The following is a 24,369-nucleotide window of genomic DNA, read 5'->3' as shown; positions in this document are numbered from 1 at the left end:
TATCTCAAAAACAAAAGCCAAACAAACAAAAAGTCCAAAACATTATTTTACTTGTCTTCGTATTTTTGAGGTAGACGCCATGAAATACCATTCCCCATTAACAAGAACTGAGGTACTAGTCATTACGTGATTTGCCAAGGCTGCAGTACAAATCAGATCTGTAACTGGGAATGAGACCTATCTCATGATTACCATAAATAATCATGCTCTTAAACAGCACTAAATACAAGAGCAATTCTTAAAAAAAAAAATATGACATACTGGCTGAAACTTTTACTAAAAGTTTTGCTAGTGATTACTATGTACACTCAAATTAAAAAAAGAGAACTGCTCTATGCTGAGATCTGGTGCAGATAGCAACTCTCGGCACTGTACTTCCTACCACTGTACTTCCCAGGTCTCAATGCTGGGCGTCTAGAGGAGCAAGGAAGAGCTGGCTGGAGGGAAATGGAATAAGTGGGAACTTGTCTCTGTTGGTGCCTTCCTAACTGGGGTAGATCACTCTAGTAGGCTCAGTTTCCACTGATTTCTTCTGTCAATCTTTGGTGGTATAAAAATCTCAGCATCTGTAAAGGAAGAAAAGAGTTATAGTCAAACCTACTCAGGCTGGGAGGAGCTGAGGTGGTAATTCTATGTCAAACTAGGTGATTAGGTTTTACAGCTCCAAGACAAACATCATGGCCACTGTTCTTGAATCTCCAGTCAGTGTAAACACAGCCAAACATAGCCTAGTGGCCCTGACCTGAGGAAAATGTCCATACTTAACTTTAGGCAAGTGATTCAAAGTAGAAGCTTCTGCATTTTATGAGAGGAGGTGATTACACAGCTGTAGTACAGATTTATTAAAAGTTAAATTATAAACCTAAGATCTGTGAGGTTTATCATATGTAACACCTGTTTCCAGTTAATAATAGTAAACAAAGTAGAATGTACATAGCAGGACAAGTCCATGGACAGAGTTAAGTACTTGATGATAATAAATAAATAAATATACCCTTGCTTCCTAGCTACTCATGAGGTAAAGATTGAAGGACTGAGATTCAAGGCCAATTTGGGCAGACAGTTAGCAAGATCCCAAATTAGTCAGTAAAAAGGTGGGCACGTGCAGGTCATCCCAGTTTTCCAGGATGCAGAAACAGTGGTGTAGCCTGGATGGAACCATCTCAAAAAAGCTGGAAGTGTGGGTGGCGAAGGGTGGTTCACTAGCAAGTGTGAGACATTGAGTTCCAACTCTAATGCCCAAAACAAAAGCCCTATTTTAAAAAGTGAGCTTTTTTTTGGGGGGGGGGGAAACTGTAAACTAAAACTTTCAAACACTCTTGCAGAGAGATTTGTGGAGCTTCTTATCTAATTAGGAACCAGACAGGAAACAAGAGCTGTGCAAAATAATGCACACAAGGATAATATTCTTTCTTCAAATTTATGATTAAATTCCAGCAGAACACCTATACATACCAGATATCAACATATGTATTCAAGGAATATTTAACAATATAAGAAAATGCTTGCTGGGCACCAGTAGCTCATGCCTGTAATCCTAGCTATTCAGGAGGCTGAGATCTGAGGATCACGGTTCAAAGCAACCCCGGGCAGGAAAGTCAGTGAGACTCTTATCTCCAATAAACCACCAGAAAACCAGAAGTGGCACTGTGGCTCAAGTGGTAGAGCACTCACCTTGAGCTGAAGAGCTCAAAGACAGTACCCAGGCCCAGAGTTCAAGTCTCATGACTGACAGAAAAAAAAAAAGCTCAAGATAAAGATGTTAAAATAATCATGGTTTTCTCAATTTAGATAAACATATCCTATGACTAAAAACGGTGAAATTTTGGTAGGTCGACATATTTTATAATTCAGACTCTCCACTACTGTGGAGTTCTGTACTTACACATAATACTTAACTACCAGTCAACTCCACCTGACAAGCAAAAGCCCACCAGAGCTTTCAGTTATATAACAATATTCATACTTATTCACAGGTAAATTGCCAACCAGATCCATAATTTCACAGTGAATGAAGTTTGAGTCTATTTTAAGAAATGTTATAAAAATGAAACAAGTCTAGACTTAACTAAGAATAAATACCAAGTGCTGGCTTTCCAGAAGGGATGGATTCTGACAAACTGTGTGACAGCAGGATGTGAGCGCTTTCACATTTCCCTGTTTGAATTTCATGGTACAAAAAGTCAGTTTACAAAAATACTTATAAAAACTTCAATTTTTCCAAAGACCTCAGTCCTTTTTATAGTCAAATTGTTCTCACTTGAACCACTTATTTTAAAAAATGTAATAAAACAAATCCAACTCAAGCTATGATGCAAGCCTTTTTCTAATATCACTTAATCTAATCCACTTAATGAAGCAATTGAAGAAAATGATCCATCAAAAGTTGCTAATACTACTCTGGGGTAAGGGGAGAACAAATGACACTATCCAAGGCAGCTAAGGAAGACTTGAGGAGGACTGATTTTGTGAGTAGCTTATCAACTACTATAGTTGTAAGAACCTCCCTTTTCTTACACAACCTTGCAACCACAGTACACTGATAACCAATACTCAGAAGAGAAGCTGTCAGTATCTTAGTATTTATGGCTCAGTAGGAAGCAGAAGTACTCTTTGAAGTGGGAAAGCTGACTAGAACACCCAGGGATTGTGTGACTGAGCCTGTCCTCAAGACTATCATCAGGTCAGCAGCAAAGGGTAGGACAAAATAAATAATTGCCAAATGGCCTCAGATCTAAAGTTAATTTTTAGCATCTCAGAAATAAGTGTATGTGTTGAATTCTCACCAAAAAGCAGGTTGCCAGACTCCAGAAGAGAAGGAAACTAAGACACTAGTAGTTACTGTACAGATGCAGTTTAGTTGAGGTGAAGGCAGGCAAAACATGCTAGTAGACAATTTTAATCCCCAGGGGTTACTCCAAATGTCATCTAAATGCTACCATAGCACAGCATTTAAATAAAAAAAAATTAAAAGTGTTACATGATGAAAAAAGCATTGAAAGATGAAAATAAGAGCATTAAAAGAAGGCCAATTAATTAGCCAGGCGTCGGTGGCTCACGCCTGTAATCCTAGCTACTCAGGAGGCTGAGATCTGAGCATGAAGGTTCAAAGCCAGTCTGGGCAGGAAAGTCCGTGAGACTCTTATCTCGAATAAAACCACTAGAAAACCGGAAGTGGCACTGTGGCTCAAGCAGTACAGCACTTGCCTTGAGCTGAAGAGCTGAGGGACAGCACCCAGGGCCAGAATTCAAGCCCAACGACCGGGAAAAAAAAGAAGGCCAATTATTTTAGAACACACCATGATTTTTTAAAACCAAGAAAGACTGGGATGTTTGAGTAATCTACCTGAAAAGCAAATATGCAAGTGACAAATCTATCTGTTACAATTTTCTAGCCAACTTTTAAAATAAAGCTTTATGGGCCTGCAATGTCTAGTAATAAGTATTTATGTGAGAACCATCTCTTCCCAGCGAACAAAATATTTGAGGTATAACAGAAAGATAAAATATTAACTTTTTTGGACTTGTTTTAAAATTGTATTATCAATCATACCAGTAATAAAACGGCCCAGTTCTTCTAGTTCTTAGAAAAATCATGAAAATGTCTCTAAGATGTAATGTGCATCTATAAAACCAAAAATTGATGGTTCAGAACAATTTTTCAAATGTGTATGTATATAGAGACAGTTTGAACTCAACTATGATGTATATGACAAGTGTATGTCAATGTCACTAAAAAATGTTATTAAATTATATATTTAATGTTATATTGGATTCTTGCCCCCACCAGGACACTACTAGTAGAGATTTAAATTGATCTATTAAGGATGTAATCTCAAAGTTGAGGAGGAATCATAGTCAATATCCAGTATCTCCTTGTACAGCTGATCTCAACAGCTACCTAATACCCCGATAGAAAAGGAATACTAACCAAGAACAGGAACTGAAGTCTTCTGCTGTTGATAAGAGGCCATGATGCTGTTTGCAGTAGAATTTGGACCTAGAACCTAAACAGAAAATAGACTAGATCACCAAAGATTATCTTAACACTTCTGATGATTTAAAAACCAAAAGCCAAACTTCTACCAGCAGTAAGCAGCCTGATATTTTCTTTAGTATGGTATCAACGTGGTAATTGTCATTTCATATGTGAGCTTACTTAGCTCCACTTTCAATTCAAATCTCTTAAGTCATTTTTCTCTCAGAAGAACAAGGTAATGATGGAGGCAAGGTAAAGTAGTGCTCTACAATAGCATATAATTTACCTTTTACAAATAAGCAAGTCATATTCTAATGAGGGGAAAAAATACAAGAGACTATAGAACATGAGTTATCTACTATACTCAAAAACTTGTGGGAAACATTTTTTTTGTATTAAAAGGTAAGCATCTTACATGTGTAACCCAAACTCTGCACAAGACTTCACAGAAATCCATGCCTGCAGCAAGCCTCCAGGCAAACAGATGGTAGACACCAGCCCTCTGATTTGTCCTCATTCATCTCTACATACATTACTTAGCAGCATATTCTCAGGAGTAATGCCATGAGCTCAACAGCATTTCAAGTGACTCATGGTATCCTGAACATCCACTCCCATACATCATGAAGCAAAACGGGGCAGCCAAGTACTGGTGGCTCATTCCTGTAATCCTAGCTACTCAGGAGTCTGAGATCTGAGGATCACTGCTCAAAGCCAGCCTGTGCAGGAAAGTGTGAGACCCTTCTATGCATAAAAACTATTAAAAAAAAAACCCAGAAGTGGAGCTGTGGCTCAAGTGGTAGAATGCTAGCCTTGAGAGAGAGAATCTCAGGGACAGTGCCCAAGCCCTGCATTCAAGCCCCAGGACGAGCACTAAAAAAATTTTAAAAATTCCTTATCATTTTCCCTGCAAGATTTATGTAGCTCATGCCTTAGAATCAAATGATGTCTGAGCAGACAAAGGGATCAGACATTCAAAACTGTTCATCTAAATCATCACAGCTTTAAAGATGATGATCATTTTTCCTTCTAGGAAATATTATAGCAAATCCAAGCATTTGTGGGGGTCCTAATTTTTAGTTGCTTTTACTTCTATGGTTTATAAAGTGTTTCCATATCCACACTCCTGTCTAACCTTAAAAACATACCAGTGAAGTATCCAGGGGAAGTATCCCCACTTCTAATAGATGAAATCAACTCATTAAGCCAGTGTGCTTCTAACCAGTGAGATGATTACAGCGTCTTATCTCTAATCATCATGCCTTGCATACACAGCTTGGGGCTGAGAGCCTCTGAGGCCTGACCACTCCTCTTCATCAGCTGGCTGCCTGTAACACTCCACCAGGATGCCCAGGAGAAAATACAAGGTTGAAGGAAGAAGGGATTGGCTTTCCTTTACTCCAATAGCAATTGCTCACTTCAGTTTTCATTTATCTCTGTACACTTACAACTAGCTCCAGCATGCCCCCAGAAGTATCAGGACCGGCTGGCCAGCTTTGTATTCTCAGAGATCCAAGAACACCACTCTGAATTGCAAAATCTCCCAACTCTTCCCTTTGTTTCATGAGCTGCTTCCTTCAGTTACTCACAATATAACACCGAGCCTCCCTCCTGTGTTTCCCTTTTACTTTTTCAGCCCACCGATGCTTTTTTAATCAAACCATATATTTAACTCTGAGAAAGTAGGAGGTATGGGTTTCATTTTCCTTACTGGACCCTAACTAATAACCAACCATTCTGAATCCACATCAAAATTCTCCACAACAGACTTGAGGGAGGAAAGAATAAACAGAGGTAGACACAATAAACTGCTGGCAAAACATGAGAATTCTTGGTTGGACACAAAACTGTTTAGTACCCCCCACAACTTCCCAACTAGGAGATGAGAAGTCAACTCTGATGCTAGCCATACTCTAAGACTTCCCCATATTCCCATGACAGCTTTCCTTTATCTGGAAAGAAGAAATACTCCCGCCAAGGTATACTAATAAATATGAAAAAGGCAAATAGGAAATCTTACAACTTAAACACAAACCTACTCAATTATAGCATATGATGTTTTAAGAGTAGGAAAGTTTTTTGCTTTGACGTTTTAGTGATTACATGACTACAATAATCTGTGAAAATGATGAAAAACCAACCACACACTGCCTTTGAAAAAAAACTTACAGGCATAGCTGACGTCTGCTGGTAGGCAAGAGTCCAAATTTCTGGGAGTGATCTTTCCATCAACTGCAGAGTACCCTCAAAGGCTTTCTGTAATTCCTTTCCTTGCTCATCAAACTCAAAGAGAAAGAGTACCTTTAAAATACTGTGTACTTCATCTGGAAAGAAATTTGAGAGTGTACGTTGTATACCCAACTCTGTTGTTAGAGTAATACCATAGTTTCATTTGCAAGCAAAAAAATTTTTAACATCACACTATAGTTGCTGTCTTTCATTTTGTTCTTTCCTAATGCTACAGTATCTCAACATACGAATTACAAAAGAAAACACAAACCCACTATGAACAAGTAGGAAGCAGTGTCACACAATCCTTTACTCTGGCCTTAAGTGCTAACCTTTCAATTCAGTTAGGTGGATGCTAAATTAGAAGGCTTTTAGATTACCAGCTGAGAAGGGCTGGATTTATGAGTGAACACTAAAATGACCATTTCTGGTAAAAATGTTCACCTTCCCTCAAATTGGGAAAATTATACTTTAATTATCTACTGAACTATGCCTAGTCATTACTACTTTTTGTATCATCATTAGATGAACTAGGTTGGTGGTATAGAGGATCAATAGTTCTAGACCAGGGCTAGGGAATATGGCTCAATCAGTTAAGTATACACCTAGCATGCATATACCAAGTGACACCATTTTTCTAAAAAGTTTGATCAAGACTCGTTGTAGGCTGAGGGATAGCACCCAGGCCCAGAGTTCAGGCCCCACAACTGACAAAAAAAAAAGAAAGAGTCGTTGTATTCATAAACTGATTTAATGAAAGATTTACTCCTTTGTACAACTACTTAAAGATAATAATATTTTTAAAAATAGTTCAAAGCTAGCTTAGGCTATATATATATACTAGATTCCATCTCAACAAAACAAAACCAAACCACCTCCTTCCCAATGCCCTTCAAAATCTCATCAATATCACCACCAGCACCACCACTAAGAACACACCTTTCAATTTTTCAATGCTTTGTACCACTTCATTCAGTGCCTCCAAAAGGGCCAGATCCTCCAGGGGACTCCCTTCTTTGAGGCTGTGCTTTTTTCGTTCTGCTTTACGGCGATTCTTAGATGATCGCCTATCAGAAATTATACAGAAGTTTATTTAAAAGGAGGCTCTCTGTGGAATAAACAGACCAAAATGTACTTGTTGGCCAACACTTGCTGGGAAATCAGAGTCCATAGATTACATTTATATTTAGGGGGAATTATAAAGAAGTGTCTTTACATACATATAAAATGTAACATGGGAGACAGTGTAAGTCTTATAAGCAAGAAGTAAAGAAAACTCCAAAGACTAAATGTTGAGGTTTTGATTGAAATAGAGTAAAATGAAGTTAGAACTGATACTATCTTGGAACAATGAAAAATAACTTGCATTCCGTAAGAACACACTAAATAAATTTAAAGGAAAGGTATTCTGGTATTCTGGGACAGTCCTTGCACTACCTCCTTCAGGCCTAAAAGAATGTCTTTCCTGCCCACTGCATTGTCCTAGTACAAATGCAACCTATGTGCTTCCACAATCTCCTTTCGCCCAGAGGAAGTTCAATGTACTGACTGGATGGATACATACGCTGATATCCTGGAGTTACTATGGGAGTATTTGCCACTCATCTCACTGCCACTCACAACACTGCTGGTTTCTGAGAAGAGGTCTGACTCTTGACCATGATGCACGTCATCATCTAGAAAAGAACCAGATATGGATGAAGACATTCCCTGCTAAAGTGGATCGACTGTTAGTATAGTCAGTCACACATATTGAAGGATCAATGAAAGTTACAAAGTTGATCTCAAAATCAGAATAAATCCAGTTATTAATATGCTAAGTCAGTAGATAACTAACCTTTTTCTTTGTCTGTTTTATTGGAGGGGAGGGGGGGAGGAGGGAATGAGGAAATTCATTTTGTGAAACCCAGAAGTAGTTGATGCTCAGGTTTAATGGGGAGCAGGTAGGTACATCTGGAAGAGCACCTTGATTTTATACTTGGCGCAGACTCAAAGCTCTTCTCCAACATACAAACAAGACATATACAGTCCCTAAGGGATCTCAAACTTTGTCATGGTACAGAAATAAAACTGCAAGGAGGAACACTGCGCTGATTTGAACAGACAGTCCCACTCAATAAGATATATTGACATTTCATCCTCAGAGCAAGTGTTGAGACCTAGGACCTTTAATGGTGCTGAGGTCAAGAGGAGTTACGTTTCTCATAGGATTGAGTTCTGACTCCTGCAGAATTAGACTGCTTGCTGCACTTACTGGAATTGTTGTAAACAAGCCTGGTCCCTCTCCTTATTCTTTTATACATGTATGTCTGCATTTATCCATCTGCCTTTCTGTCATGAAGCACTCACTAAAAGCACATGCTTTTCTATGTCCAGAACCATATGTCAAACTCTTTTTCTTTATAAATTACGACTCTCAGGTATTGTTACAGCAGCAAATATCACTACTACAAGTAACTCTAGGCTTCACAAAGGTACTCACCCACATTCCCCTGCTGAGCCTGCTCTTTGAGCTCTCGAACTACTAGTAAGCGTTTTTTATGACGAGTAAATGCAGATGTCTGAGAGTCCAGAAACATCATGTAATTTTTCTGGGCTAGGGATGCAGAATGGAAAATAATTTGAGTGTGATATTTAAGCAAAAAGAAAAAAAAATTAAGGAGAGACTGAAAAAGGATTAAAATTCAACAAAAAGAAAAAGGTAAGTAAGCCTTTCAAACAAGATTTTTTCCTCCCTTTAATAAACTCTAAATGGTGAATCCATTGGGTCATCAACATTACCCCATAAATTTGCAAAATCACCTGAATGAAGACTTGGTAGCTAACTCAAGAAAAGATAGGCAAAAAAGGGTGCAAATAAGTGTGCAAATAAAGAGTGCAACAGAAAGCTGTAATCAAAAAAAGTTACTAAACATTTCTTCCTAAACCTTTCATTGAAATGCTCACAAGTTTAGAATACATGTCTTTTAATGATTTCTGAAAATAACTGAGAGAAAAAGGAGAATATATGAAAACCTCCAAATGGTATTATATCTAGGGACATTTTATTTATAGGTGTTAGGTGTATGTAGATGAATTAATAGCATTTTTTAAGGTTCTCATTAATGATGAAAAATCCAAGAATTAGCTAAAAGATAATTACTAGGCCAAAAAGAACACTTTCCATACCTAGTTAGTGATAACTGAAGCAAACAGTTCAAAAAGTATGCCAGGGAAACGGGCAATGGAAACAGGTAACAAGCAATAAACCTTACTTGCAAAGATTTTCCAAGCCTACATAGGAGTTGTCACAGTTCAACAAACACCAGTACCCTTCACTTAAGATTTATTCATCGTTAATATTCTGCCATTTTTTATTTGCTGTAACTCTGTGCATATGTGTAACATGTATATACCTGCACATGCACGTGCGTGTGAGCACATACACACACACACAAGCACACACACACATTGTTACTTTTATGGAATGTTTTGAAATTAAGTTGTAAATGTAATCTTTCATTCTTAAATACTCTAGCACTCATCTCTAAAACAATAATGAAAGAATATTGTCTCACATAGCCATAACACAATCATTAGATGGAGGAAATATAATTGACGTAATACTATGTTGCTTGTATTCAAATTTACCAGCTATTCTCAAATATTAACACAAATATTTCTTTTTCGTCCACACTGTACAACCCACCTCAGTGCCAGCAATCAATTGGCACAGAGTCCAGAGGGGCTAGAATTTGGTTTGATCTAGTTGGGGATATTGGAGAGACCCAAGCAGACAGGCTTGCCCTAAAACCAAACCTATTTATCAAGATGCATTTTTTGTTAGTCACGGGACTTGAACTCAGAACCTAAATGCTTGAGCTTTTTCAGCTAATGTAGTACTCTATAACTTTGAGCCACAGCTCCATTTCCAAACAAGATTCTTTTTTTTGGTCGGTCATGGGCCTTGAACTCTAGGCCTGGGTGCTATCCCTGGGCTCTTCAGCTCAAGATTAGCATTCTACTGAGCCACAGTGCCACTTCCAGCCTTTTGTGTTTATGTGGTGCTGAGGAATCTAACCCAGGGCCTCATACATGCAAGGCAAGCACTCTACCACTGAGCCACCTTCCCAGCCCAACCAAGATTCTTAATGGAGGTTTCTAACATTGAGATCTCTTATATGTCACAATTTAAAGGCTCAGCATATTTCTTGAAGTTCTGGTTGAGTCTACCTATTAAAAGTGCAATAATACAGAGTGCTCTCATATCTTTCTTCTCCCCTTCTCTGATCTTCTAAAAGAGGCATATTACTAAAATGTAAGCCTCACCTTCTAAGATGGAAGGCTTTATGTTGGTTTCTATAATATCCAGTCTATTATACTTGTATACCTAAAAAGGAAAAAATACAACAGTTACAGGTAGGAAAAAACTCTTAGTTACTAAGAGTTAAGATACTAGGAAAATCATGGGTCCCTTTCAGCAATGTTCAAGATACTCTCCTGAGGAGCCAAGCCTCCTATTGGGTAGCCAAGTAATTTCCACTCATTTCAGCATTAAAAAAAAAAGGCAAACAACACTAAGAGAAAAGAGTACATCACAATCAGAAAAATAATTCCAAACATTATTAAGGTTAAAATTTTTAAATGCTTTAAAAAAACACTGCTTATCCTTAGACTAGGAGTCTCAGCCATTTCTCTTTAATTACACAGATATATCACGTATTTCCAACTGATAACGTCTCTTTGGTCTCATTCTCTGCTTGCACCCAATAGAGAATTTTAAAAAATTTCTTACCAGTCTCAAGGCTTCATCCCAGGCAACTCCTTCTAAAAGCAAGAGCACAGCTTCTTCATAATCCTGACAGGAAACAACAAGGAAAACAACAGGTGAATGAGGCAAGCATCTCACATCACCATAAGCAACTGTAACAGAGCTGCTTCCACCTCCCCAGCCAGCCTTATCCCTTACAGCCACAGTTCTCAGCATCATGCCAGGTTCAATACAATCACAGTATCAATCTCCATAAACACTGAGGAGTGGTATCTTCTGGAAATGATGACAAAACAGAAGGTATGATCCTTGTACAGCACTGGAAAGCAGTATCACCAGTCACAAAAGAAATGCTTGTTTCCCCAGTGTCACCACCAAGCTTGAATCAGTAAGATTAGGTGGACTCCATAACTGTGCACAAGACCATGCTGAAAAATGTTAACAGACTACAACAGTACTATAAGCTTTCTTTATTTGCAATTTTTCCCCAAGTTTCATTTTTATGTTTCTTCTTTGGAGAAGATCTATGTTCATTTTTAAATGGCCTTAATTTTTGTAGAGTTAAAACAATTCTTCAAATATTCTGGATTTTAAACTCTTACCAGATATATCAGATTTGCATTTTTTTTCTATTTTATTAGTTCTTTACATTGTTTTGGTGGTACTAAGAAATTGAACAGTTGCTAGGAAGGCATTCTACTTGACCATTCAGTCCTTTCAGTGTCTACTAGTCTTTTTGGATAGGGTCTTCTGTGCATACTTAGGCTGACCTAGATATGCTTCCCGTGGAGCTAGGGTGATACGTGTATGTCATGAAATTGGCTTATTGAGATGGAGTACTGCATTTAAGCCTTGACTGTACTGGAATCATTATCCTCTATCTCTCAGACTACAACATAGCTAGTAAGATAGGTATGCCAATGCATCCAGCTGTTGGTTAAGATGGGATTCCATTTTTTTTTGCCAGTCCTGAGGCTTGAACTCCTGGCCCAGGCACTATCCCTGGGCTTCTTTTGCTCAAAGCTATTACTCTACCTCTTGAGCCACGCAGCACCATTTCTGCCCTTTCTGTCTATGTGGTACTGAGGAATCAAACACAGGACTTCATGCATGTAAGGCACGCACTCTACCACTAAGCCATATTTCCCAGCACAGGATCCCATTTTCATGTTTTTACTGGGCAAATTGCATGCAAGTTTCTCCAAATTCTGACTGCCAAAATAACTAAGATTATAGGCATAAGATTGCCAAGCTTTTTATCTTCTTGATAAATAAAATGCTTCATTTTTGTTAAGTTCAAAATTTGGATTATTTTTTGGTTACTTGTGCTTTTGATATTAACTCTTACCAAATTCAAGGAGATATGGATTTAACTCTATGTGTTCTCCTGAAACATCTTTAATTCTAGCCTTCAGATTGTTGATCAATTTTCAGTGCTTGTAGTTCTGTTGATATTCACTAGACATTATGTTGGAAATGAGTTATACAACTTGGAGGTGAGGGGAGACAGGAGGGAAAAAACGGAGAGAACAACGGAGTAGATGACACTGTTCAAAAGGAAATGTACTCATTACCTGACTTTTGTAACTGTAACCCCTCTGTAAATCACCTTTACAATAAAATTTTTAAAAAAAGAACTTAAGTCTCAACAAGAAATGATGTTGCATATGAATCAATCATCACATAGGTTGAAGTTAGTTTTATGTAAAATTGTAATGTACCTGCATTTTGACTGCACCCTATTATATGAGATTAGAAGTATAATTTTTTGCCTGTGGCATCCTATCAGCACTCACAAAGTTCCAGATTTGAGGTACAAGAGGGGGTGAGGATAGCTCACCTGGGCATACTGTTCCAGAACTACGGCTGCTTCTCTGAGCTTCCTCTGCTCCACTAGCTTCCCTGTAATTGAACATTTGGCAATGACATTAAGCAGGTTTTCTATCTTTAGTGTATATCACACTATGTATGTGACATGTCAGTTTCCATGAGGGAACTTTAAAATGACAGAATCTAGAGTTAGCACAGGATTTGAAAATCATGAATGGTCAAAATTAGCTTTTAAAAAAGCTTTCAAAGGCAAGAATATGGGCACTAAACCATTGACTTCCTCTAATAGGAAGAGACCAGTGACCAGTGATTCTTTGGCTGTGCACTGGGTGGAAGTGGTTGGCTTGTGTTTCAAGTCATACCATTCTTAGCAACTAAGTCACTCTCAGACAGCTGAGATAAAGTGGTCCATAAAACCCAGCGTTAACAAGTGGCAAGCACAGTCCTGTCTCCCATCTCACACTCCCTTTAGGTCACACTATTTATTACTGAGTAAAAGTAGGCAGATTAACCACCACCATCCAAATAGTTATCTTTTCTTTCTTTTGTTGGCTTGTGTAAACTGTCTAAGTTAAACGCACACACAAAATAACTATATTGCATAACAGTGCTCAAAAATCTTTGATCTCTACCCTCCCTACATGCTTTAAGTGAATAATCTGAGACAACTAGGTATCCTTACTACAGCGTAAGATATCCACTATCACAAGACATGGTAAACAGCAAGTGAGGAGTTGTAAAGAGTACATGAGATATTAGCAAGCTACAATCTAGAAATTTTTCAGGATTGCTTTTCTTTGGAGACCATGACAATATTTATAAGACTTTAAAAAAGAAAATGTTACAATTAGAATGGTTTTTCCCTTTTCTGAAACTCTTGTTGGGGTTTAATCCCCACTGTAAGCTGTTAAGAGGGTAGAAATTTAATTCAACCAGGGTGCTTAGTGGGGCTCCCATGACTTAATATTGTGTTTTGAGACTACATAGCCACAGACGTATCTGAACTCTTGTTTCTCCTGCCTCAGACTCCCAAGGGCTGGGATGCCAGATGGCATAGGTCATCACATCCAGTTAATACCAGTGCTTTATAAAAAGGAGACCAAAACACAGTAGCACATGCAAACCCCATCTCTAACATGTGACAGATGCCCTGTACCACCTCAGGACTCTGCCAACAAGGCCATCACCAGACGATGGCATTCAACTATGGGCCAGAACTGTGAGCCAAAATAAGCATCTTTTCTTTGTAACTTATCTGTCTGGTATTATATCATTATCAACAGAAAAGTGACTAGGACAAGAAGATGGGAAAAGTTTATCAATCATTCCTTTTTTACTTCAAGCACAGCTGAACCTTACTTGCATCTATTCACAGGAGTCTTTTACCTCCTTTCCTCCAAGCTAAAATGTCAGACTCTTGAGAGTAGCCTCACCTCTGGCTCAGGGCCCTTGACCCTGAATTGCTAAATTATCTGTGCTTTCAGATTGCTTTTACATTGAGCCTTTCCTTCCACTCCATTACTGGCAACTGTTATTATGGTTTCTAACAATCCACTTACTGTCTATATACAATGGCTCCATCTCCAAATTGACAATTAACTTCTTCTACTCTTAGATACAATTTGCCAGAAACAAGATAAGAGCAGATATGGTAGTATTACCATACTGCCAACTTAAAGGTAAATGCTTTCCAGCTATCATTCTGGCTTTCCATCTTTCCCAGATGCAGAGATAACTAAGTTCCAACCAGCTGCCCAAAGGACTACAGAACCACACATTGGAAGAACTCATCAGAATTCATCAGTCCTGATCTGACAGAAATAAACTGCTTTCTTTATTATGCTACTGCATTTAGGTATTCTTGCAATACTCAAAAAAAAAAAAACTTTACACAAACTTTACAGTGTTTAATATGCTTTTTAATTTTTTTTTTTTTTGCCAGCCCTGGGACTTGAACTCAGGGCTTGAGCACTGTCCCTGAGCTTCTTTTGCTCAAGGCTAGCACTCTACCACTTGAGACACAGCTCCACTCCTGGCATTTTCTGTTTATGTGGTACTGAGTAATCGAACCCAGGGTTTCATTCATGCTAGGAAAGCACACTAAGCCATATTCCCAGCCCTAATATGCTTTTGTTTGTAACTTTTACCAGTGTAAGACTTTTAAAGTATGATGCCCTAAACTGATTTGTGCAATTACCAAACAAATGAAATAACCAAGCCAGTAAGCAGAGAAAAATCTCTTGGGGAAGCAGACAAAAAAATGGTCTGGCTTACCTGCCAGAGTTCTCCCGAGACCAGCCAACTGGTCTTTAGAAAAGTGAAGCTGAACTGCCATGCAGAGCGCTTGCTGCCAACTGCCACAAGTCAGAAAGGCAGAGAGAGCCTCCTCATGGGCACCACAGCGGGCAAACACAAGCCCTGCTGGTTCATGCAGGTTCTCCTGTATCAGGTGCTCCCCATACGCAATGCTGATAGCCTGGGATGAAAAGAGATTCAAGATAAATGAGAAAACAGGGCAATTATTTCTTTAAAGCTCTAAGCTACTTTAGTTACTATACTTGAAAATTTCTTGAATTACTTGTAAAAATTCTATGGTTGATCAACCCAGTCAATTATTTTGACATTTAAAAGCTTACTGGGATATATTATTTAGTCATTCAACAAACGATTAATAAGTTCCTACATAGACACTATCTTTTTTTTTTTGTCAGTCTAGGCCTGAACTCTAGGCCTGGGCGCTGTCCCTGCGCTCTTAGCTCAAGGCAAGCGCTCTACCACTTCAGCACAGCACCACTTCTGGTTTTCTAGTGGTTTATTGGAGATAAGAGTCTCATGGACTTTCCTGCCTGGGCTGGCTTTGATCCTCAGATCTCAGCCTCTTGAGTAGCTAGGCTTACAGGCCTGAGCCACTGGCACCCGGCCATAGGCACTATCTTAGACAGTGGAAATAATATAACAATGGCAAAAATAAATCCAGCCAGGCTCTTGCCTACAATTCTAGCTCCTCAGGAGGATGAGATCTGAGGATCATGGTTCAAAGCCAGCCCGGACAGGAAAGTCTGTTAAGGCTTTTATCTCCAATTAATCACAGAAAAAGCCAGAAGTGGCACTGTGGTTCAAGTGGTAGAGTGCTTTAGCCTTGAACAAAAGGAACTCAGGACAGTGCCCAGGCCCAGAGTTCAAGCCCCAGGATTGGCAAACAAATATTAAATATAAATAAATAAATAAATCCAAACAAGAACCATCATCAGTTTTTTTGTCCTTATGGAAAGAAGAGAATGGACTTCACATAATGGAAGAAAACAATTAAGGGAAAGAAAAAAATGGCCTCTGAGGGCCATTTAGAGGCCATGTGAAATGTCAGGGGACTTTATGGAAATCATCCCTGTCAAGAAGCAGATGAGATACCATCTCTTCCTTTTGGGCCATCCAGAAGCAAGTTGTCCTCATCTGTAAAATGTAAATCAAATCAGGACAGCTTCACTTCATACATCACATACCTTGTACTGCTGTGAGTTTGGTGGATATAACTTCAGAGCTTCTTTATACAAGTTTTTATCTTTTATTAAATTTAGGCATTCTGAGAAGTACTCTGGTCCTGCAGAAAGAAGATGCGTGCAAACATATGCTTAATACTTTAAAAGCATAATGGACTTCATTTATAGCAGTGGTCCCAAACAAAATTACCATGCGATCTTTTTCCCTAATGTCTGGCAAAAGGACTGCAAGAATCTGAATTTTTAGCAAGAATTGCTGCAGAGTCTGAGGCAGGAAAAACACAGTCTGGAACAGTGCATTATTGCTAATACTTCTACTCCATTTTTTTCTCAGGCTCCTTCATGGGAATTCCTTGGGGATCTGATCAAACACTTGCTTCAGTTCTCCCTCAGTCCAGATGAATCAAATTCAAGTAAGTCTGTACCAGCCCTCATTAAGAATTGCAACTGCTCCAGCATAGGATAGGAGGAACATGGGGTGAAAGAGACCATGAATACCATCCCAGTGCTCCAGTTCTACTCCATCATTACCAATTCAAACTGTATCTTTCAGAACCTGTGCGAGGCCTGGTCACCCACTCCAGACAAACTGAAGTTGCACTTACATGTTAGGTGACTATCAACTAGACTTAACCCAGAGGCACTGAAGTCACCTTAGCATATGACAAAGTAAAGCGAACACACAACAGCACTGTTAAGTTTGCAGCAGTGGAAACTTACTCTGTCAAAAATAAACTTTTATTGCCTGGCTCAAAGGTCTGAAGCAGTAATATACACACTAATCTCACACTTACCACATTTGCTGAGGTGGCCAATGGCTCTTTCATATCGCTTCAAGTACTTGTCTATAGTGAACCGCTGGTAATTAGTTTCCATTTTCTTAAGTGTATTAAGAAATGGAAGATACTCTTTGGGATCCTAGAAAAAAGAAGAATGGAAATCTTTATTACTTGTGATACTTACAAGCAAATATATATGCATGTGTGTGTACATCAAACTGTGTACACAAACTGTACATAAAAATGGTGTACATAAAAGGTGTACATGACTATAGCAATAAATCCAGAACAATGTAATTTTAAATGCTTATTATATATTGCTTATATGTCATGTAATATACAAAATCAAACAAGTTTTGGTAAAAATGCTTCCATGGATTTTTGTAGCTAGAATAAAATAGTGACTAATCTTGAAGGTTTATAATAGCTTTCATAGACATAAAGTACTCTTTCATTAGAAAGAGTGCAGTAATTTAAAAGGTAGAGATCCAATAAACCCAAGTTTTTCCTAACACAACAATACACTGCTCTTTGTGCTGTTTTTATGACATTCCTCAACCTCCACTTACAAATAACGTGAGTTAAAACAAAGATATCAATATGCTCAGTTGGACACAAAACTCAGAGGCCCTGTCAGCCTAGTATTTATTGGCACTACCATCACCAGCTCTGTGCTACATCCTGTAAACTGTTTTACTTTGTTGTTAGTGGTGGTGGTTGTGGGGCTTGAACTCAGGGCCTAAGCACTGCCCCTGAGCTTTTTTGCTCAAGAATAGTGCTTTACCACTTGGAGCCACAGTGCCACTTCTGGTAGGAAATTGTAGATAAGAGTCTCATAGACTTTTCTGTCTGGGCTGGCTTTGAACTGCTATCCTCAGATCTCAGTCTCCTCAGCAGCTAGGATTACAGACATGAGTCACTGGCAACCAGGCTCTGTTTTATTTTTTTACTTCCTAAAAAGAGATGCTTCCTCTTCTTTTCAGCTTTCTTCCCCACAGAGCTGAGGACCAAACCTTGCACGTGCTAGGCAAGTGTTCTTTCACTGCGCTAAATCTACAATCCCACTCCCTATTCTTTTTTTTTTTTTAATTTTATTTTATTTGTGAACATGCTGTACAGAGGGGTTACAATTACATGGGCAGGATAATGCGTACATTTCTTACCAAGCATTGCAGTCTCCTCCTTTGTTTACCCTTCACATCCCTTCCCAGCCGCCCTCCTCCCCCCCCAATCCCAATCCTTCTCCACTCCCTATTCTTAATGCAATTTCACATGTATGGAAAACCCCAAAATAGTAAATAATTAAATGCTCAGAATATTCAATCAAGAAAACCTGTTAAACATCCAAATAAGTATAAGGAATGCAACACAACCTTTCACCTCAGAAAACTTAATTGTAGATGGAGGCAGATTCTAATATGTGAGGGCAGGCAGCCCTCAGAGCAACAGAAGCCATGAGAGCTTCTCCAGGCCCTGAAGAAGGCAAGAGTAGTTCACTAAGAAGATGCCACTGGGAAGATGCCATCTTGGCATCCTTCAATCTGGATGAGTGAAAATTAGCCAGGCAAATGGTAATGGTGGGGGCAGAGGAAGCCCTGTGGGTCCTTAAGAGGCAAATATCACATTATCTACAAAGGCATATGGAGGTTGGTGGTGGTAAGGAGTGATGAAAGAGAAACAAAAATACTGCCCACCCTCCATGAGCAGAGAGAAAAACATGTGCCAAATGATGAGAATTGAAAGATGTAGAGGCCAAATCATATAAAGTTTGTAAGTAATATTATGACTCTGAACTTTATCCCATGGGCAACAATGAGCTCATGAAGAATTTTAAGCATGGGAGTGAAGACTTAATTTTCCTTATGGAAAAGATCAGTTTTAGCAACAATGAAAAAAGAACTAATCGGGGAACAGAATGAGACTGGAAACAAAGTAAAATAAACACAGATCTGTGTTGATCAAATATTTTGATTGTAGCATATACACCAAGGGGACAAAAATGGCTGCTGGAAAAAAGGACTTAGTGATACAGAACTGAGAAGAACATGGATTACTTGATCAATTTCTCTTATAAGAGAACAGGTCATATGAATGCCTACAAATTTAGAAACAAGACAATTTTATTTTACCTGCTCAACCTGGCAATCAACATTCTGATAAGCACAGAACTAATACAGAATGAAGCCTAGGAATGGAGGCTCTGGAGACTCACAGATCTACTTCCAATCCATATTCACAATGACACCAGACAAAATACTGCACTCTCAAAAATGGGGGTTCACACACTATGATTATATAAAAAGACTCCAAACAGTGCAAACATAATAACTCTACATACCTTCTGTGACTTCTCAGCTACCATGAGAACTAAATCAAAGTCATAGGTCCCAAGAGAATGATCATATAATTCATTAACGTCTACCAGAAGCAGCAGATATTTCAAGGCCTCTTCTGCACTTACAGCATCAGGAACTCCTGGTGCATTTTCTGTTGATGTCCAAGAAAACAGAACCATTTGGGGGGGAAAAATCCATCAATCTAGCAACATAACCAAAAAGACAGAGTAATACATTTTCCTGAGAAAACTGGACCAAATAGGACTTTTGACTCATTCATACATGCTTTGGAGGGCAGCACTCAAAAGCATGACAAGATCTCAAACTGGTGACCAAAGAGTCACATGTTAACTCTGTAGTTACAATGACATGGTAACGATCATCTGGAAGAGCAATGACCTTCAGGACCAATTAAACATCTGACTATAGAGAGGATCTCTACCTTGAAGCTTGTGTACTTTCTGCAGCACAAGTTCCAGCTCTGGGGTCGTCTTCTTCACATGGGATGTGAGTATTGACAGGCAGTACCTGAGGTAACAGGTGAAGAACACCACAATGAGAAGGATGAATAAACTGGACAAGAACAACCATGTACTCCTGCTGTCCCAAAGATGACACTAGTAACAGCTCCATACTTGTGGGGATTGATGTTTTCCATGGCTGCCCTCATGGCATCACAGATAAGGTCAAGTTTTTTCCCATCAGGATCTCTGGACAGATGAAGATTGCTGGTAACTGGTGGAGGGTACATGGTCTTTGTGACATCTTCTTCTCTAAGAACAAGTGTGTATACACAGGTCAGTAATTGACAGGTGGCTTCATGATCAAACTACTTACATACAACCAGCAAACTTATGAGATAATTAAAAAGGCCTTGAAAAAAATTTAAAATATTGAGAAACATTCCACGAAAGACCTGTATCATGATGTTGGTAGATGTTATATTCCTATTACCCTCAAACAGGAACAAATCAAGGTGTCCAAAATCAGAGGAATATATAAATAGATGGTCACATATTTACATAAGGGTATACCACTGAGTAGTAAAACAAAATAAACTAGTGACACATGAAAAAAAGAAAACCTACACAACCTCAAAATCAAGTTTTTAAACACAGAAAACTGACCCATGGTGACCAACCCCTAACAGTAATTGTTTAAGGGATGGGAGTAAAGGAACTGCTTGAGAATGTGTGAGAATTCTCTAAGAATGGAATGCTCTTTAGCTTGAGAGGGTTTCAGGGTTACATGAAGCATACATTTGCTCTCACCCAGTGGATGATACACTGTGCATTTCACTACAGACAAATTTGATTAAAAAGCCAAAGTAGCAGTACATAAAGAATATACTCTAGTTAATGCTACAGAAGGTAACATACTGAGACATGGAATGCTGTCTACAAGTTACCTTGATATTTTTTCTAAAACAAGATAAATGAAGAATGGATAGACTATACATAGTGATAAAGTACACATAAGAAAACATACACTTGAGAAGGTAGGTGGCAGTATAGGAAAATTCTCTCAACTTTTCCATTTCTAAAATGTTTTATTAAAAAGGTAGTAGTTGAACTTGTTGCCACACATTTATTAGTTTGAGGCTAGCATAGACTATAAGCCATTGCAAACGAAGACTCCATTTGACTTGAATCTTACAAAAAAAGGTTTTACATATATACCTAAAAATCAAATCAAATATAAACTCTGAATGATAAGTTTTAGTCATAGATAGGCAGTTTTAAAAAGAAAATGGCAAAAAACCTAGGATCTAACAACTATGGTGATTGTTAAAAACAAGCAGTTGTCTTTATTATTAGGCTTGATTAACAAGAGTGACAATTATGAAAATGATACTTAAGAATTATCAAAATACTTACTTTAGTTCTGTGAAAAACAAATTGATATGATTTACAGAATCTATCTGTCTTATGAAGGTTTCCACATTTTCAAGGAACACCTACCAAAAGGAAAAAAAAAAAAAACAACCAGTTTTAATTCAGACTACCTTAAGTGAAAAGTAAGTCAGAAAAAATGGCAGGTGTAGACAGTTACCTTTGGATTATGATCATGAATCAGATTGAGATTAATTCTCAGTTTTCTCATGCATTCAAATGCTTCTTTAAACATAAGTCTGGAGGATACAGAGATGGACAAAGATATTGCATAAAAACAAAGCTCCTGGCCCAGCTTATAGTCATGATATAAGCCAGTTATAATCAGATTACAGTTCAAATGCCAAACAATTACTGCTGGATTTATAGAAATTATAGAATGAAATTATAGAATGAAAAAAAAACAGGTGCCACATTATTTACCATCTTAAAGATGTGATTTGGTCACCATGGCAGTTGGAAGACCAAGCCTCCCTACAGCTACCCAGCAGAAAGCCATCAGAGAATTCATATCTACTGTTTTGTTTTTGGTTTTTTTTTAAAAACCATAGTATAGACCTTTACAATAAAAACTTTAGTCCAAATAGATTTCTCAGAGATTTGATCACTTTTTTCATGATAGTGGAGGCTCTCCTGGGTACCAAAGGTCCCTCTGTGAATTTTAAAAGCCTTGGGCTTTTTTCAATTTCATTTTAATTATCTATTTAACCATTATAATTCTATTTATGGTTTTAAAATGTAACTGAAGACACCTAGAATGAAGGATTTTCTTGACATATTCACTGTCTTTACTATCAATCACAGCAAGCAAACTAGTCACGTACACAGCACTTACTTGTCCAGCCACTTCCGAATCTGAGCTAAAACGAGGGCTCGATGATGAACAACTTCCAAGTTCCCCCTTGGCATCTTAAAATAAAACAAATAAAAAAGGTAACCCTTTTTTAGTACTGGGATTTGAACACAGGCATTCTACTACTTGAGTCATGCTCTCAGAAAACAGTAACACTGTTGTGTAGAAAAAAATTTAAGCTGCTAGAATATATAATTTTATCTAACTCTTCTTAAAAAAAAACTAACATAATGTTATAAAATGAGCAAGCTGATAGAAGAATCTAGTTGTGCTCAGCATTTATCTTGACTTTCAACAATAGCCTCTCTTTATTGTACGTGTGTGGGGTAAGTACTGCAATTGGAACTCACAACCTTGCAAGTACAAGGCAAGCATTCTTTGATTTGAGCCACTCTCACTTGAGAAAAGCTTTCCTTTACGTGTTTGGGTGAGAGATTGTGCCAACATTTCTTTATCTAAAGCTAAAAAGAGATATAGCAACCAAGGTTTATAATAAATGACTGAAAATTAAAAAAATAAAGCTTAAAATATAACCTGTAAAAATTCTGTTTAGTATAAACTGAATGACAATCAGAAAGCTTAAATATCAGCTTACCTGTAATATAAGTTTTGTGTCCTGGGGCACAACTGTGACAATCCGTGAGCCCCTCTCCACCTTCCGCAGAATTTCCCCATTAGCTACATGACTGCTGCACAAACCTCCCTGCAACACTAAAAATATCACTGGCTAAGCCTAAAGAATTATGACATGACTTCTCCATTAACTGCACACAAACTACACACAATATATAAAACAAACAGATCAAGTTCCTTTGCGCTTCTCAACCCCAGGCTTATTAGACGTCTGATAAACAATCTCATTCCTGGAACTTGCCCTCACTTACATGCACATTCACATATGCTAACTTCTCAAGAAATATAGAAAATACATGGAGAGATGTTAGTCTCTAGCTTTTTTATACAATAATCTTATCAATGGAAGAAACAGTACCAGTGTCCAAGTTAGCAGTAGTGAAATTAAATGGACATTTTAGAATAAAGAAAACATAGCCAGGCGTTGGTGGCTCACGCCTATAATCCTAGCTACTCATAAGGCTGAGATCTGAGGATTGTGATTCAAAGCCAGTCCAGGCACAAAAGTCAGTGAGACTCTTATCTCCAATAAACCACCAGAAAACTGGAAGTGGTGCTGCCGCTCAAGTGGTAGAGGGCTCACCTTGAATGAAGAGCACAAGAACAGAGCCCAAGCCCAGAGTTCAAGCCCCATGACTGACCCCCCCCCAAAAAAAAGAATAAAGAAAACATACAGTTTTGTAAACTGGTACAGAATGATTTTTGACGTAAGATATCATGTTGAAGATAGAGGATATGTAATGAAACTCTAAAGGTTTCTCTATGACTCCATGCCAAAATGCCAAAGCAGATAAAGAATTTAAGTCAAGACAAAAGATTTTGGAACAGAGACTATCTTCATTTTGTACACTGAAAACTCACTTTTAAATGAAGCATCCCTCAGGGGAAAACACTGGCAGGTATGGGAATGGGTTGTCAACAATAAAAATTCATCATACACTGCAAATGATGTGATATTTGATGCAACCTGGAACAAGGAAAGAGAGTCCATCCAAGTAAAGGTTAGGTGTTTTACAAGGAGACAATGCTATGAAAAGGACCCAATATAAAGCCAAGCCTTGATACCTCAATGTCATTGATGAAAAAACGACACTTGTCAGTCAGACCAAGGACACATTCCTGCAAAGAAATAAAGTTGAAATTATAAGCAACTCTGTTTCCAACCAGTTAAAAGTAGAAGTAATTTCATTATAGCCCTATTGCCCAAAGATTTTACATGTAAGTCTTTATAATCAAGACTGGATTTAAGATATCCAGTGTGTGACAGGTTCAAAGCAAAGTGAAATATGATACCCTCCTATTCAATGGCAAGCTCTGTGGTTTCTACCTCCTCTGCTTATCTTAGACATCTCCTTTCCCATCTCACTATGTCCAGCCCAACAGTCTCTATGTTGTTTCCCTATTCTATTCTTTTTTTTTTTTCTTTTTTTCTTGTCGGTCGTGGGGCTTGAACTCTGGGCCTGGGCGCTGTCCCTCAGCTCTTCAGCTCAAGGTGAGCACTCTACCACTTGAGCTACAGCGCCACTTCCGGTTTTCTGGTGGTTTATTGGAGATAGGAGTCTCAGGGTCTCTCCTGCCCGGGCTGGCTTTG

General features: G+C 38.3%; 1 protein-coding gene across 1 annotated transcript in view; it reads right to left on the bottom strand.

Annotated features, from left to right (window-relative positions):
• Positions 1-28: 28 nt before the first annotated feature.
• The window catches only part of Ikbkap (inhibitor of kappa light polypeptide gene enhancer in B-cells, kinase complex-associated protein), a 51,534-nt gene continuing 27,193 nt past the window's right edge, over positions 29-24,369 (bottom strand). Inside the window, exons 17-37 of the mRNA XM_013023282.1 lie at positions 23,844-23,897; positions 23,640-23,745; positions 22,741-22,856; positions 22,128-22,201; positions 21,453-21,531; positions 21,278-21,357; positions 20,036-20,173; positions 19,843-19,928; positions 19,403-19,551; positions 17,080-17,203; positions 16,289-16,386; positions 15,063-15,264; positions 12,799-12,860; positions 10,983-11,045; positions 10,517-10,577; positions 8,691-8,804; positions 7,773-7,884; positions 7,148-7,275; positions 6,149-6,303; positions 3,932-4,007; positions 29-566 (exon numbers count right to left, since the gene is read on the bottom strand). Of these exons, the coding sequence (XP_012878736.1) occupies positions 499-566; positions 3,932-4,007; positions 6,149-6,303; positions 7,148-7,275; positions 7,773-7,884; positions 8,691-8,804; positions 10,517-10,577; positions 10,983-11,045; positions 12,799-12,860; positions 15,063-15,264; positions 16,289-16,386; positions 17,080-17,203; positions 19,403-19,551; positions 19,843-19,928; positions 20,036-20,173; positions 21,278-21,357; positions 21,453-21,531; positions 22,128-22,201; positions 22,741-22,856; positions 23,640-23,745; positions 23,844-23,897 (2,145 nt within the window). The 3' untranslated portion in view covers positions 29-498. The remainder of the gene's footprint in view (positions 567-3,931; positions 4,008-6,148; positions 6,304-7,147; positions 7,276-7,772; positions 7,885-8,690; positions 8,805-10,516; positions 10,578-10,982; positions 11,046-12,798; positions 12,861-15,062; positions 15,265-16,288; positions 16,387-17,079; positions 17,204-19,402; positions 19,552-19,842; positions 19,929-20,035; positions 20,174-21,277; positions 21,358-21,452; positions 21,532-22,127; positions 22,202-22,740; positions 22,857-23,639; positions 23,746-23,843; positions 23,898-24,369) is intronic.

This window comes from Dipodomys ordii, unplaced genomic scaffold (assembly GCF_000151885.1).
Source record: "Dipodomys ordii isolate 6190 unplaced genomic scaffold, Dord_2.0 Scaffold67, whole genome shotgun sequence".
Lineage (NCBI taxonomy): Eukaryota > Metazoa > Chordata > Mammalia > Rodentia > Heteromyidae > Dipodomys > Dipodomys ordii.
Note: the sequence above shows the minus strand (reverse complement) of the source record. Positions and strands in the feature narration are given on the sequence as shown.